The sequence below is a fragment of the Acomys minous genome (assembly GCF_964271855.1).
Source record: "Acomys minous genome assembly, chromosome: 12".
Taxonomy (NCBI): domain Eukaryota; kingdom Metazoa; phylum Chordata; class Mammalia; order Rodentia; family Muridae; genus Acomys; species Acomys minous.
Window position 1 is genome coordinate 109971803 of NC_140493.1, and position 15692 is coordinate 109987494.

The 15692-nt window shown below is 49.6% G+C and overlaps 1 protein-coding gene across 3 annotated transcripts in view; it reads right to left on the bottom strand.

Annotated features, from left to right (window-relative positions):
• CYTH1 (cytohesin 1) overlaps nt 1-15478 on the bottom strand; it is an 80015-nt gene extending 64537 nt beyond the window's left edge. The window contains exons 1-2 of one of the 3 annotated variants that reach the window (XM_084749079.1): nt 15341-15428; nt 11672-11774 (exon numbers count right to left, since the gene is read on the bottom strand). In XM_084749079.1, the coding sequence (XP_084605205.1) occupies nt 11672-11681 (10 nt within the window). In that variant the 5' untranslated portion in view covers nt 11682-11774; nt 15341-15428. Of the gene's footprint in view, nt 1-11671; nt 11775-15340 lie in introns of all 3 variants that reach the window. The other 2 variants (XM_084749078.1, XM_084749082.1) reach the window with 2 other exon arrangements.
• Between the last annotated feature and the right edge of the window lie 214 nt (nt 15479-15692).

Here is a 15692-nt window from a genome sequence, read left to right on the forward strand (position 1 = left end):
AGAACCTCTGAAAACTTACAGCCCTCTAAGGGGAATTCTGAATGGCCCAGAGCAAAACCACAGAGATCAGACGGGAGTTACAGCTGGAGAGTTGCAGTCAGCACAGCCGCCCTGTGCAGCAGTGAGGGGCACAAAAGCCTCCCGCCTTCCTTCAGCACAATCTGTGAGTGAGGAAGGCCACTACTCTGCTGGCCAGCCCATGCCGTCGCAACTTGAGGAGAACACTCTGAGGTTCCTGGGGTTGGGTGCTCTATACCTAGAGTCCCCCAAATGTCAAGCCTTAAAAATATGTAACTATGTATTTCTCTCTCTCTCTCTCTCTCTCTCTCTCTCTCTCTCTCTCTCTCTCTCTCTCTCCCTCTGCTTCTCTCTCTCTCTCCCTCCTTCGTGTGTGTGTGTGTGTGTGTGTGTGTGTGTGTGTGAGAGAGAGAGAGAGAGAGAGAGAGAGAGAGAGAGAGAGAGAGAGAGAGATCATCCCTAGATCCCAGCTTGAATAACTTGGTTCATTAGATATGGGTTGATTGGAAAGCCAGGATGAATTGCTTTTTTAAAAATATATGCTTATTTTATTTTTAATTTTGTGTATATGAGTGTACTGGTGCATGGCCAGGGGAAGCTATAAGGTCCCCTCGAGCTGGAGGACAGGCATTTGTAACCTGCCAGGGGAGGGTGCTGGAAACCAAACCTGGGTCCTCAGCAAAAGCAGCACGTGATCTGCTCCCCTCCCCCAGTTTTTTTGTTTGTTTGTTTGGTTTTTGTTTTTTCTTTTAAGGCAGGGTCTCACTATGTAGCCATGGTTATCCTGGAACTTGTTATATATACACCAGACTGTTGGGGAACTCAGAAAGATCATCTGCCTCTGCCTCCTAAATGCTGGGATTAAAGATGTGTGCCACCATATCTGGCTTTTTTTTTTTAAAGAGCAATATTCTCTGGTATAACACACACACACACACACACACACACACACACACACACACACACACACGCTTGCTTGTTTTTCAAGGCCATGTTTCTCTATTATAGCCATTGGCTGTCCCAGAACTCACTCTGTAGACCAACTAGGCTGGCCGCAAGAGATCCACCTGCCTCTGCCTCCCAAGTGCTGGGTTAAAGGTAAGCAAGGCCATCCTCGGCACCTGGTCTATTTTTAAGAAGAGAAATGTTTCAGTGCAGACACAAGTATTTTCTCGGTGGGTCTTATGGACTGCTTTCACTGAGCAACACACACTCCAGAATGCACAGGCGGGCTCACCTAACGCTGTAGCATGAACCTGGGCTCACGCCTTGCATGGCTCCTCCAGGTATATATCCCAGCATGCCTGAGCACTTCCCACCTCTGAATCCAGACTACTGAGGTCCTTGTCTTCTTCAAGAGAGACACGTTCTCCTCCTAGGATCTGCTCCTTTTCCTTCTGCTCTTCCTGGCCTGTTCTGGTGCAGAAAACAGCTGACGGGGGGCGGGGGGGCAGCAGTAGGGGTAGGGGGGGAGTGGATATGCAAACTTAAGAAACTAAAATGACTGACTCGCTCAAACTGACTGAAGGCCTTAGAGCCGCAGTGCTGCGAGCCGCAGCTCCCTGCTGACTTTTGAGAGAGGGCACATACTTTTAAGGGCCTATGTCTACATTCCCCTTACTACAATGTTATGCACACAAGTTTGTATGTTTAAGAAAATGGAAAGTTAACACACGGCCAGAAAGGGAAGGACAACAGTATTTAGACAGAAACTTGGCCTTACATCTATTCAAAGTGGAAAGTAAATCAAGTGAGCTTTTGACACAACCCCAAGAAAGGCCAACAGCACTCCCCTGCCTCTTGCACAATGTGCCCACTGGATAGGTGAAAAGGACAGACATCTGAGGAAACAGTCACCAAACAATGTCCTGCCAATAGTCCCTTACAGAATAAGGAACTCCTTTCCCTATCAAGCCCATTGTTCAGACTCATTTCCGCTACCTGAAGACAGAAGAGAGCCAGCTCTATTCTGGAAGAGGCAGCAACAACACAGCCTTCTGACCCTGTACTCTGATGAGCCGTACAGCGCAGGCTGCAAGGGTCGCGGCTGCCCTGCCCCTTGGATTGGGAATGTGTTTCTAAAGGTAGAAATGCTTAGTAAAGTTAGACAAGATCAATCAAACAACACTTAGTGTCCTTGTGGCGCTGCCCGTCCTCAGGTAACACTCAGGACACGCTTGGCAGAACAGTGACCACAGATGTCCACACCCTAATCCCTGGAACCCACAAAGGCAGCAGGGAGACCTGAAATTACTCACAGATGAGAGAGACAATCTTCAATCATCTGGGTGGGCACAAGTCTCATAAAATGGGAGAGAGATGAAGAAAAGTCCCTGTCAGTGATAGGATGTGGGGAAGATTCCACTGGCCACTGCAGAAGTGGAGGGAGGAGCTGAGGGCCAGAGTCCTCTTTACCAGGAACTGGCCTCTGCAAGGAGGAAAGACCAGGGCATGCTGGGCTGCTATTTTATCCCATTAGACTAGATCTGTCTTCAAAGCTCTAAGGTGGCAGGCCACTGTCATCTCTCGTGACAGCAGCAGCAGGAAGCTAACACATGGAGAGTCTTCTTTGATTTCTTTCTACATGTCCAGAAGACCCCAGAGTTAAAGCAACATTTCACTAGATGTCTACCCAGCTGTGTTCTTGAGGTTTTAAAAATTCAACACACAAAACTCAACTATCAAATTTTAATTCCCTTTAAGGAATTAAAGAGAATTCCTAAGTTATTCCACCTTCTTATGGGTTATATTAGACCTCTTAAATGATATATTTAGTACCCTCCTTCATCTTTCAAGTATAAAATAATTTTATTTCTCAAGCAAATATCCTTTTTTTTTTAATGTACTGAAATCTCCAGGGCACAAAATGATCTGGGAGCATACACGCCTTTAATCTCAGCTCTCAGGAGGCAGATCTCTATAAATTCAATCCAGTCCTATAAGTTTCAGGCCAGCTAGAGGCTACATAGTTAGACCCTGTCTCAAAAGAAAGAAAGAAAGAGAAAAAAAGAGAAATAAAAGAAATAAAGGTCAAAGGCATAATGTGTCTCCTCACTCTCCCAACAAGCCAACAGTGGGAGACTTAACTGTTGCCCCACAGCAGCCACATGAGGAACCAGACCTCCAAACAGAGCACAGGCCCACAGAAGCGGAAAGCAAGTCACGAGCATGAGCTACAAGGCTCTGGTTCCAAGTGGGACTCACAATTGCTATGAGAAATCTGATAACCTTAGCTCCTATGTCGAATCAGATTTTAGGGTTCAGTCAACAAACTTGGAGCCAGTGTGCTGAGAACCCTAAGCATGTAGGTTGGGGTCAGATAACGAGAGAGGAAGTCCTGTCTATTGAGTGGGGCTAACAGGGTCAGAAGTCACTGCAGCAGACACCACTGGGCCTCTGTGAGGCATCCCAGACACAGAGGAGCCTTCCTGCTGCCCTGTGGTACACTCCTGAAGTGCTGCTTCCTCTGGAGGCGGAGCTAGGCTGGGAGGCCAGTTGGTCATTTACTGTATACGAATCCTTGCAAGTCTAAGCTTTGCAAAATCTCACCTCCTCCATGCTCTGTCACTGCAATTTGGACAGAGAGAACCTATAAGATATCTTGGTTGTGATTAGAAGCCAGGTAAAGAAGAAATTGCTCTTTAACTTGTCAATCAAAACTAGTGTAGCAGGAAGTGGCTGTTAGAGCACCTGTAGCATATCCAATGCTCCGCCCACTCAGTCTTCGTCAGGTACTCATCCTCACAAGAGTGGCAGTTCACCGAGAGGATCAGTACAAGATGGCACCAGTGTTTTCAGGGCACCTGGATGCATCCTGCGACCCACAGTCCATAGCTGGGCCTAGGATGCTAGGTGACACAAATCTGATTTTGCAGAACTCCCTCAAAGACAGTCAGAATTCTTACTTAATAGTTCTGGGCCTGACCCCCGAAGTTCATTAACCTGCAACGCTTGCTCTCTGGCCTATTGACAACCCTGATCAGAACCTGCTTCTCCTCTGAAAGCTGGGCAGTCAGCGCTCACGACAGATTCCAGGACGGTAACTACCGGTTCTGAATGTGTCCTTCCCACAGGCAGCCTCTGTCTTCAACCACAGGCTCTAGGTGCCTGTGAGGCAGGCAGCTCAGACCTGTCACAGGCGGTCTACAGACCTCAGCAACTGAATCTCTCCTAAGTTCTGGCTGCTCAACCACCAACTTGAAGTGTCTGGGCTCCAGGGAATCAAAGACCAGGCCGCATGACCCTAGTGCCACCACAACAACCTGTTTGCTGGAGGCCTTGAGAGGACATGGCTTATCCAAATTACTACTACCCAGCAAGCTCAGGGACAGAACCACCTTTACCTGTGTCCCACAAATACCACAACCCTAAGAGTCACGATAACTCCTTCAGTAAAAATGATTCAGGCACCTGCAACACTGGGAACGCTGAGACATGAACTATGCCCAGTTGTGAGGAAAAGACAAAAAGTTTAAAACGTGGATAAAAAAGTATATGCAACATAGAAGGATAAACACAGTGTGTACTAACAGGTGTGGGCAACAAGAAGGAGCCAGGGACGGAAGCAAGTCCACTGGAAGAACGGCTTTGAGTTGACAACGTGAGGTCCTGGTGATGCCAGGAGGGAAAAGGAGAGGGGGGCGGGAGCAAGGGGAGCAAAGGAGCATGGGGAGGAGGAAGACCTAGGAATGGGAAAGGGGAGGAGGGGGAGGAGAAGGGAGAAGGAAGAGAGGGAGGAGGGGGAGAGGAGGCAGGGAGGAGGGGGAGAGGAGGCAGGGAGGAGGGGGAGAGGAGGCAGGGAGGAGGGCCCTGTCAGTTGGTGGACAACAATCCTGCAGCGCTCCACCCCTCACGGAGGGGATGAAACAGCCAGTGCACAGTGTCAGCAGTTTACCATGGCAGAAGCAGTTCATAAAGTAACCCCTGATGAGGAATGCTCCCACCTCAACCCAGGGCATGATGGAAACTGGGTTCCTACAGGCCCCACAACCTTGTACCAAGCTCTCACACGTTCCTGAAAACATTCAACCCACTAACTGTCCTACGCTATGAGTTTTTAAAAGCAGGACCTGTGATTGTTTAAGTTCTCAAAGTTAGTACTCTAATACAGAGAAGAGAATTTGTTTGTTTCTTTTTTTTTCTTTTTTTTATAATTTATTCTTGTTACATCTCAATGGTTATGTTTGTTTCTTTTAAGATGACTATAAGGACAAATGGACAAACAGAAAACAGTTTAGGCCAGACATGGATGGGAAGAGGAAAATAAGGGGGAAGATCTCATGGTTTCAAGCCTAAGTAACTGAGATGGTAAATGGATGGTGACTAAAGTAAAATTGTTAGTGGTCCATGGAGGTAACTCCAGAATGGAGAGGGCATGAGCTGCCTTCCTGACCTTAGGTGACAAGGACTTCTGGTCACTGCAGAAACCGCCAGCATTCACTAAAACTCAACATGTGCTCCTACTTTCAGTCATTAGGGCTGTTGGAGATCATGTTTCAGGGATTCAGAACTCAAGAGAAAGTAACTTATGCTGAACAGATTCCAAAAGCACATGCAGTCTGCAGCTGCCACACACAGGCCACGGGAGAAATGAAATCGGAGCCCACTCCTAATGGAGGGTTACTGCGCAGCACAAAGAAACACTGTTTAGCTCAAGACTGGCCTAGAATAACTATCAAATGGATATTTTTAATTCTGTTGTGGGCAGGGGCTGCAGCTCCATTGGCACAGAGCCCTGGGCTCCATCCCAGCACCACGCTAGCCAGGTGTAACGGCACACTCCTGTAATTGTAGCACCTAGGAGGTTAGAGGCCGAGCTTCGAGGCCACCTGGACTACAAATTCTCCATTCTGCTTCACCTCCCAGTTACTGTGCATGCTCCTGACGTTCCCCCTGCCCTTGCTCTCTCTCAGTATGCTGTAGTAGCTTGAAGAATGATGTGCTTAGCTCAGCCTCCCTTCAGACCTCTCTCTTCAGCCCATCAGCACGAATGTGCCCAGGGCGCCACTGTTGGCCCTCTTCTCAGCTCCTGGCATCACCTCCCGCTCAAGCACTCATAGTCTTAGTTCCCGCCCAAATCCAGCTGTCTTTTAAGTTCCAAAGGCTCCGGCAGTATGTCCACTACTGCATCCAGCTGTTCTCTGAGCAGTTGCTCAGTTAGAAGCTGGAGGACCGTTGGCTCGTTCCCTCACATCTTTTCAGTGTCATGCCCTCCAAGCCTCAGCAACCTAATTTTGTCTACTTTCTGCCCATCACTGTATTTATTCTCTCCTCTACTTCCACTGCCCCAAGTTAGGCCCTCACATGATCCACATGGAAGGCTGTGTGCCCTCAGTGCCAGACTAACTCATAGATCTTTTTAGAATGATACAATGAGGAGTACACACACACACACACACACACACACACACACACACACACACGCACATACACACACACACACACACACATACACACACGCACATACACACACACATACACACACACACATACACACACATACACACACACACACATACTCACACACACATACACACACACACAAATACACATACACACACACACACACACACACACACAGAGCACCTGCTTCTTCTTAGCCACTTAGGCCCCTTCCCTCCAGGCCCACAATACACCTGCAGCTTAGGCCTCTGGCCTTGCTGTCCCTCTGCCTGCAGTGTGTTTGCCACATTCATCACGTAACCCCACCTGACCTTTCCAAATCAGTCCAAGTACTGGCTCCTCCGTGACAGTTCCCCATCTAACGCAGTGCCTGTCATCCACTCTGACGTGCTCCTTCATGGCTTGCTACTATGCCATGTCCTTCTCTGATGTCCCAAGCCCTCCTGACACCTAGGCTGCATGGAGCAGAGCAGCGACTTCTTGCTGACTGAATAAGAGGCTAGGACCAGCTCCTGGAAACCAGGCCAGTAATGTCACGAAGAAAGGTTCTTACCAACACCCCCTCACAGAGACAGCACCAAAACAACAGGGGCCATAAAGCCTACTCCTGAGGAAAACAGGGGTACACATGAGCACACAGCAAGCAGGAAGGTACTGTCCCAACCCAAGCTACAAGTCTCAGTCAACCATGGCAGGAAGACTCTGGTAAAACCCCCACTGCCCCCGTCTCCTGGGGCAGAGAGAAGCAAAACAGCATCACCAGCACTTTGAAAGGATGTGGGACTCGCTTCTTGAACATTTCTAACTGCTTCTCCGCCTCCTCCAGGCCTCTATTACTGCAACTGAAACTAAGCAACAATAATTAGACAACCAAGCCGTGGCTCGGGATAAAGTGTGGACAGGTTCAGGCAAGAGCTCTCCCTTGGAAGCCCACTCTGCAGGACTTTCATCTTGGGGCCTGGGTGTGGCAGGAAGTCTGGCCAGGGGCGCAGAGTGAGACCTATCAGCAGTGATCTTCAGGCCCTCCAACCTCTGAAGCTTGCTGGTCAGCGCTGCCCTGCCCCTAAGTGACCTCTAATCTGGGTCTGCATGCTTGGAACAAAAAGGCAACCACCTGGTTTATACTGAGAGTAAGTGGACTATTGGTCGTGGGTGCTGCTCCAGCTAGGTAAGACAAGACTCTGTCTGACAAAAGGGTCTCTGTTGACACATGGACATTTAGAGAGGAGAGAGTACAGCTCCTCCAAACCCACACAGAGCCGTCTGTCACCACAAGCCCGACTAACCGTCCATTGAACTTGCACTGTTTCCTCTGGAGCAGTGGGTCTCAACCCTCCTAATGCTGCGACCTCCAATACAGTTCCTCATGTCACGGTGACCCCCAGCCACAAACTTATTTTTGTTGCTACGTCATAACTGTAGGTTTGCTACTGTTAGGAACCATAATGTAAGTATCTGTGTTTTCCGATGAACAAAACGATGAAAGGATTGATTCTATGAAAGGATCCTTTGAACCACTAAGGGTTGCGAGCCACTGCGGGGGAGACCCTGAACTCTCTCAGAGAATAATATAAGGTAGAACAAGTTTAGTTTTAGGAGCAGTATCAGTGACAGATTCAAAACAACTAAAATTGACCAAAATCTGACTCAAGCTCCCATCAAAACTGACGCCTACTTTCCCCATGCTTAAAATATCAGAGTGAGCCGGGTGTGGTGGCGCACGCCTTTAATCCCAGCACTTGGGAGGCAGAAGCAGGTGGATCACTGTGAGTTCAAGGCCAGCCTGGTCTACAAAGTGAGTCCAGGACAGCCAAGGCTACACAGAGAAACCCTGTCTTAAAAAAAAAAAATCAGAGTGAGCAAAATATGTAAATCAGCTGATTTGACAGAGGCCATTAAAAAGTTCATCTTGGTTAAGGCACAGTCATCCTATAACCAGCTCATGATACACAAGGATGCAAAACAAGTATTTCTAACCTTGCTAGGAAGCAACAGGCTTAGTGAGGCCTAGTGGTCATCAGTTCTTATTGAAAAGCTCTCAGGTGCTAACCCTCCTACCAGGCTTAATTGTACTTATGTGACCACAGGGCTAGCAATGGGTACGGTCCTTTTAAAAAGCTAATTGGCACCAGACATCAAGAACTCTAACTATTCTAAGTACCTTTACACTCCCTGACATGCTAACATCACCCCAGGAATGTGTAACTATGGTGGCTTTATGTTTCTAAGAAAGCCTTCAATTCGCATAACTGTTCTTTTCAAGCCAAATCCTTAAGTGTGTAACTAAATTTGAAAACAATGAAAGTCATCCAGATCACAGAAGAACAAAGAAAAGTGGTTCTATATATGGTCAAACACGCCCAGGAGAGTCAGTGTGCCTGTTTGGTATGGAGAATGAATGCAAACCCCAAACTCTGCACATTAAGCCCATGGGGACTTGGTTTAACTTCTAATTCCTCCATGGTTACTAGGCTGCCTATTTGGGACCCTAGGCCCCACAGCTTGTTTTAGAGGCACAAAAATTAAAAAGCAGCTCTCTTCCAAATGCAAATGTTCTCTGTGCTCTCCAGAACACTGTTTGCACCTCAGTGTCTGCAGAGAGCAAAAGCAAGTTGTAGCGATCCCATCTCCTCTCTCTCTCTCTCTCTCTCTCTCTCTCTCTCTCTCTCTCTCTCTCTCCCCAGACTGACTACCTAAGGTGCATTTCTTCCCTCTTGTGGGAAAAAAGAAAAGTCTGAAGCCACTGAGCAACAAGAGCTGCAGCAGGGGCTGTTCCACGTGATGGCGGAGGGGATGCCACGCTGGTCCTAAGGAACAGCCATGGGAGGTGCTCATCCTGCCAGGGTCAGATGCAAAATCATCACTACCAGGAAGTCCTCCTGCACGGCCCTGCCACTGCCTCAGAGCCTATTCCGAGAAGAGCATAGAGTGATCCTGACTTAGCTAAGATGCTGACAAAACACTCACAGGCTGTTACACTCAGTCTCTGAGAGTTCCCAGAGGCCTGGCAAGAGGCCATCCTCCTGTGAACAACCCTGGGCAAAGGAAATCAGGTTACAAGGCTCAGGTCAGAAGACAAGAAGAAAAAACAAAATCCGCAAGGCAGTCTTGTCTTGTGTAGGGTACCCTATCAAACCTGAGAACTGGGAAGTCAGGCTGCACACTGGTAAGTAAAAGAGTAGTGAGACCCCTGAGAGAAAAAAAAGCCAATTATTTGAGTGTTCAGAAACATGAACACCATTGTTAAGACACCAGCACTTTAGAAAATCACTAATCTTATCTCTTTTAAAGCTGTCTGAAAATTACATTTAAAATTATTCTTGGGAGTGGAGAGATGGCTCAGTGGTTAAGAACACTGGTCGCCTTCGCAGAGGCCCTGGGTCTGACTCCTAGCACCTCATGTTGGCTTACAATCTCTGTAACTCTAGGTCCAGAGGATACGATGTCCTCTTCTGGCCTCCAGCCACACTAGGCACTCATGTGGTGCACATAAACACATGCAGGCAAAACACACACACAAATAAAATAAATCTAAAAACTATATCTTATTCTTTTTCAGTGTTCCAGACACCCCTGCACAAAGATCCCGTGTGTCATCACTGTATAGCATGACCAGTCCTTCCTACATCTGGGGATAAATTCTCCCTCCATCTGTAGTACAGCACGTGGGCTTCCTGTTGTGGGTCGTGATTGTTTCTACTCAACACAAATCTCTTTTTAGTCCATTCCCTGAAGAACTACAAGGGTCCTGGCCTCATAAAATTAGGTTACAACTGACCGGGGGCCCTGCTTCCACCAACAGACCACCATCTGCGTCCTCCACGTGCCCTTCACGCCCATGCTTCTCCTGTGGCAAAGCTCCCACAGTCAGCACAATTCAGGGATGCTCTGAGTCCAAGGACCACGGGTTCTTCTCCTGGGCACCCCTGTGCTGTAGGCACCACACCTAACCACACACAGAAACCAGGTCAGATCCTGGCACTCTTCAGTGACCAAAGCGACAGGACAGGGACAGACAGAAGGAACAGACGAGAGGAGATCCCAAAGGCCTTGGGCGCTGCGCCTGTTTTTAATCTTACCATCCCGGCCCTGAGGATCCTCTGCACACTTCCCTCATGAGCCAAGGCTGGAGACAGCGACCACGCAGCTGCACTTCGGTAAACCCCACACGCTATGCAAATCAACTATTTCCCTGTATGTTCTCCCTCGCTGCTCACCCTCTACCGAGAAACTAAACCCTAGCTTTCCTCAACTCTTCTTAAATACTGATGATAATCTAACTAAAATTTGGCTCTACTTTGTTTCCGTTGGTTCCAGGAGCTCAATATGAAGAATACACCACAAGCACCTCAGGGGCGGGATGGGGGCAGGATTTCTGGGGGACCAAACCTTCCAGTTCACTCAAAAGCTTTCCTGCACATAAACATCAATTACCTGCTGACAGCTTGCCTACGCATTAGGAAAGGAGCGGAAACAAGGTGTCCAGCATGCGTTTGCCACGGTAAAGGGCAGCCTCCAAGGGCTCTCTTCTTAAACATCTATATGGGGAAAACAGGCATGCTGGTGCACAACTTTAATCTCAGTAGGTTTCTGTGAATTCAAGGCCAGCCTGGTCTATGTAACAAATTCTAGGCTAGCCATATGGCAGCTGGAGAGTTGGTTCAGTGCTTAAGCACACTGACTGCTCTAGCAAAAGCCCCTGGTGTGATTCTTAGCACACACACCTGATGGCTCACAGCCCTCTGTAACTCCAGTTCCAGCGGATCTGACCCCTCCTCTGACCAGGCACCCACATAGTACACATAGATACATAAAGGCAAAGCACTCATACACATAAAATAAATAAATGTATGTGGACATGATCCTTAGAACAGAGGCTGAGCTGGGCGTGTGCAGATTTGACCCAGCACTTAGGGGGTGGACATCAGGAGTTTGAGTACATGTGTGACCCAGCACTTAGGGGGTGAACATCAGTAATTCAAGACTATTCTGAAAGACATAATGACTTTGTGGCAAACACAGCCCACATGAGACCTTGCTTCAAAAATTTTTTTAAAAGTTGCCAGGCATAGCGGTACACGCCTTTAATCCCAGTACGAGGGAGGCAGAGGCAGGTGGATCTCTGTGAGTTCGAGGACAGCCTGGTCTACAGAGTAACTCCGGGACAGCCAGGGCTACACAGAGAAACCGTGTCTCAAACAAACAAACAAACAAACAAAAAAGGTACTAGAATCCAGGAATAAGCCCCAACCTGACGCCATTACTGTGCAGCAGGATGAAGATCCGCTCTGGTGAGGAACGTGGCTCTGTACTCACAACCCTATCCAATCCCAGTCAGGCCCAGTGTCTGTGTCCTAAACAAGATGCATACAAAATCTAAGTTTACACCTATTTTTTCTTATATAGGCCAACAGTACTGTCTGGCAGAACTCCATGCTGCCATCACAGAGTTCTTTCTAGAATCAGGAAAGACACCAACTAGTCTGCATAGGTGCAGTTACCAAATGATCTCGGCCTGGTATATACTAAAAGCCCGTAGTCAAGGCAGGCCTCACTGTTTGGTTTTTGGATTTTTTTTTTTTTTTTGGTTTGTTGTTGTTGTTGTTGTTGTTGTTGGGTTTTTCAAGACAAGGTTTCTCTGTGTAGCCTTGGCTGTCCTGGACCTGCTTTGTAGACCAGGCTAGCCTGGAATTCACAGCAATCCACCGGCCTCTGCCTCCCAAGTGCTGGATTAAAGGCATGCGCCACCACCGCCCAGCTTCACCGTTTGCTTTTGACAGCTACCCTCCATGCCCTGTACTCTGCCTTTAGCACACCATAAATGAGCTGTGCTGCAAAGGTTTCATTTTGTTTGCTTGGTTGGTTGATTTTGGCTTTTTCTTTTTGGAGAAAGGGTTTTTCTATGTAACAGCCCAGCTGTCCTGGACTCACCAGAGATCTGCCTGCCTCTGCCTCCCTGAGTGTTGGGACTACAGGCATGCGCCACAGTGCCTGGCTCAAAGGTTTTATTTTTGATACCGAATGGATAGCTCTGTACTCTGAATGTATTTCCCCAAAGAACAGCAGTAAAGGCCCAACAGAAAGGCAGACAGGAGCAAGCGCAGGGCAAACCTGGCTAAAACATTCATTTGTCAAAATGGCAATGTCTTACTTCTTTAAAAAGCAAGTATTACCGAGGCTCTGAGCACGTGTGCTTCATGAATCTTCAACACGTGTTTCCTCTTAACATGTGGAAACTGGTTCAAGTAAATTCTCTGTACAGACTCTAAGGGGAACGGGTAGTTCTGATGCTACAAACCAAACTGGCGAGCTTGGCCAGGCACAGAGGCAACACACCTGCAGCGCCCGCTAGTCACAGGGCTGAGGCAGGAGGATCACATAAACTTAGGAGTTTGAGGCCAGCCAGGGCATCACAGGGAGATGCTCCTCCGATTTAAAAAGTAAGAAGGAGAACAAGAGAAGGAGGAAGAGAGAAGACACAGAGAGAGGAGGGGATGAAGGAGAGAAGAAGAAAGCCAGGGGAGCAAGGGAGGGAGGCTGGCCTCAGCCTTCGCGTGGTCATTTTAGTCTGGATGATACTCAAGGAGTTTTCTTGTATTTAATCCCTCTAGCTCCTCCCAAATAAAAAAGATGTGCAAGTGTATAGAGGGGCAATAAACTTCCTTTCCGTTACCCTGTATAACTCTCCTAATAAGGCTCACAAATATGCCTACTGGGATAGTGAGGTGGCCCAGTGGGTAAAAAGTACTTGGTGACAAGATTGGCAACCTGAGTTTGATCCCAGGAAGGGCAGAGTGGAAGCAGAGAACCAACTCCTCCTGTAAGATGCCCTCTGACCTCCACACGCAATAAATATGTAAACAAAAAATTTTAAAATGCTAAAGATGTGAACGTCCTAATTCTCAAATCTGTAAAAGTGTTTCCTCACAGGGCAAAAGGGAGGCTGAGCTTCTGGATGGCGACAACCCTTATCCTGGGTTACCCCGGGATGTTACCCAGGTGGATGTGACACACGAGTAACTTCATGAAAAGCCACCAGTAGACAAAGTGGAGAGGCGCTACCAAGGGAATCAAGCATCCTCTAGGGCCAGGAAAGGCAAGGAAGCTGACTTTCCCCCTCCAGTCTGTGAAAGGAACATCTGCCCAAACAAAATCTTACTACCAGCCCAGTATGGCCTGATTTGGACTTCTGACCCCTAGAACTACCCAGTAAATTTGAGGTTGATGCCTCCATTCACAGCAGTAACAGGAACTAAAACAGGCGGCTTCCATTTTCCCTTCCAAGCACAAGTCATGCCTGAGTCAAAGCACACAACAGCAGCCTCCTGCCTCCCCCAGCAGGCAAGAACACAGGGGAGGACAAGAACAAAGCATGGCAGAACCCTGGGGTCCAGGGACAAGAGATGACAGGAGGGAGAGAAAAGAGCAGGGGGTAGAGCCCACGAAGGTTTCCAGCAGAAGAATAAAAAAAACCCAGAGGGTCCAAAGAGGCTCAACAATCTTTCTTGGGGCCTACCAGCAGGCCACTGCTTCTCAGTCACAAAGGAAGGCACACGTTGCTTTTACCTGGAAGGCAGCAAAGGCTGGTCCTTTCTTCCTCTAACATTCAGGGAAACAGAGTCCACACATCCCAAGCCAGCCAGAGTTGTTAGCCATAACCCTCCTGGCCTCCTCACCAGGTCAGCGTTATCTAAGGGCTTACCTGCAAAGATCTAACATGCTTCCCTTTTGGCATTCTGATATTGGGGGGCAATGGTGCCCGTGAGGCAATAAATAAACCAGAGTTTGGTTCCATTAAAACCCCATAAGCACGTTACGCTCTTGATCTGCACTTCCCTGCCAAACCAGAAAAGTTCGCCACTTGCTCTGCCTGCCACCCTTCTTCCGTTCCTCTTGGAAACAATGCTAACAACCACTTAAAATCAACCATTTCAAACAACTTTCTACAACTCCTGAGATTGCAGACACTCTGAGGGACCAGAGCCCTGGCTGACCACCAACAGCAAGGTTAGTCCGGGAGACTCCGACCCCTTCTGTCCGGATGGAGGTTGTGGACTGGTGTCCTTACCGTCATCTACCTTCAGGCAACAGCTCATACTTGACCTCCTTGCCAAGTGTGGTCAGGTTCTGGCTGACAGACTGGGGACTAGGAGCTAATTCACAATGCAACAGTAGTATGAACCTGGCTGACATCCTCGGCAAGGAGGCTCTGGTCAGGCCACTCCGGGTTCATCTCGAAACAAAGAACTGGATGGGGCACGTAACTTCTAACACTCCGGAGAGCCGGAAACTACTAGGGAACGCAGGCCGGGCGTGTGGCTCCCGCGGCCGCTCGCGGCGCCTGCCAAGTGGGTGACAAGCCGCAGGCGACTCGCCTCGGAGACTCCGTCCCCAGTCACCCGGCCCTGGCGCCCCTCGGCGCGCCCCGGGGCTCCTCAGCATCCTGATGACCCTGGCGACCCTCGGCGCCCCGGTTAACCTCGTCCCGAAGACCCTTTAACCCCGGGGACCCTCAGACTCGGAAACCATCAGCCCCAGGGACCCTCAGGCTGGAGTAACTACGGTCCCGGAGATCTTCAGACGAGGTTTAACAGCACCACCACCCGCAGGCGCCGTCAGCCTCGGCGACCCCTGCCCCGGACCCCCCAGGCCTGGGTGACACTCAGTTCCCGGAGACCCTCAGGCCCGGGTGACACTCAGTTCCCGGAGACCCTCAGGCTCGGGTGACAATCAGTTCCCGGAGAGCCTAAGGTCCCGGTGACCCTCAGCCCCGGCGACCCTCAGGCCCGAGAGCCCCTGACCAGTCACCCCCCGGGCCCTCGCACTGCCGCCATCCAGAGCTCCGTGCCCCGCGCCCAGTCCCAGGGACACCCGGCGCAGGCGGAAGCGCACTAAGGGGCAGCAGACCGGCCCCACTCACCATAGCTGTCGTCGTCCTCCATGGTGCCGGCGACCGCTCCGGCCCCCGACCGCCACTGACCTCCCGCAGCCCGAGTCCTGCCCGACACCAGCTCGCCTCGGACGAGCTCTGAGAGCCGGAGCCCCGCCCCCCGCGCCGCGCCCGCACTGCCCAGCACGCGCCTGCGCATGCGCCACCAGAAGCCCCCGCCCCCGGGCACAAGGTCCCGCCCACAACAAAAGCGCACGCGCGGCCTATGTGACCCCCCCCCCGCCCCCGCGCCCTAAACCACGCCTTTGTTTTTAAGCACCGCCCCTCACTCTCCGCGGGGCGGTGCAGAGTTTCGGGTTTCGAGTTTCACAAGAGTGCGTAG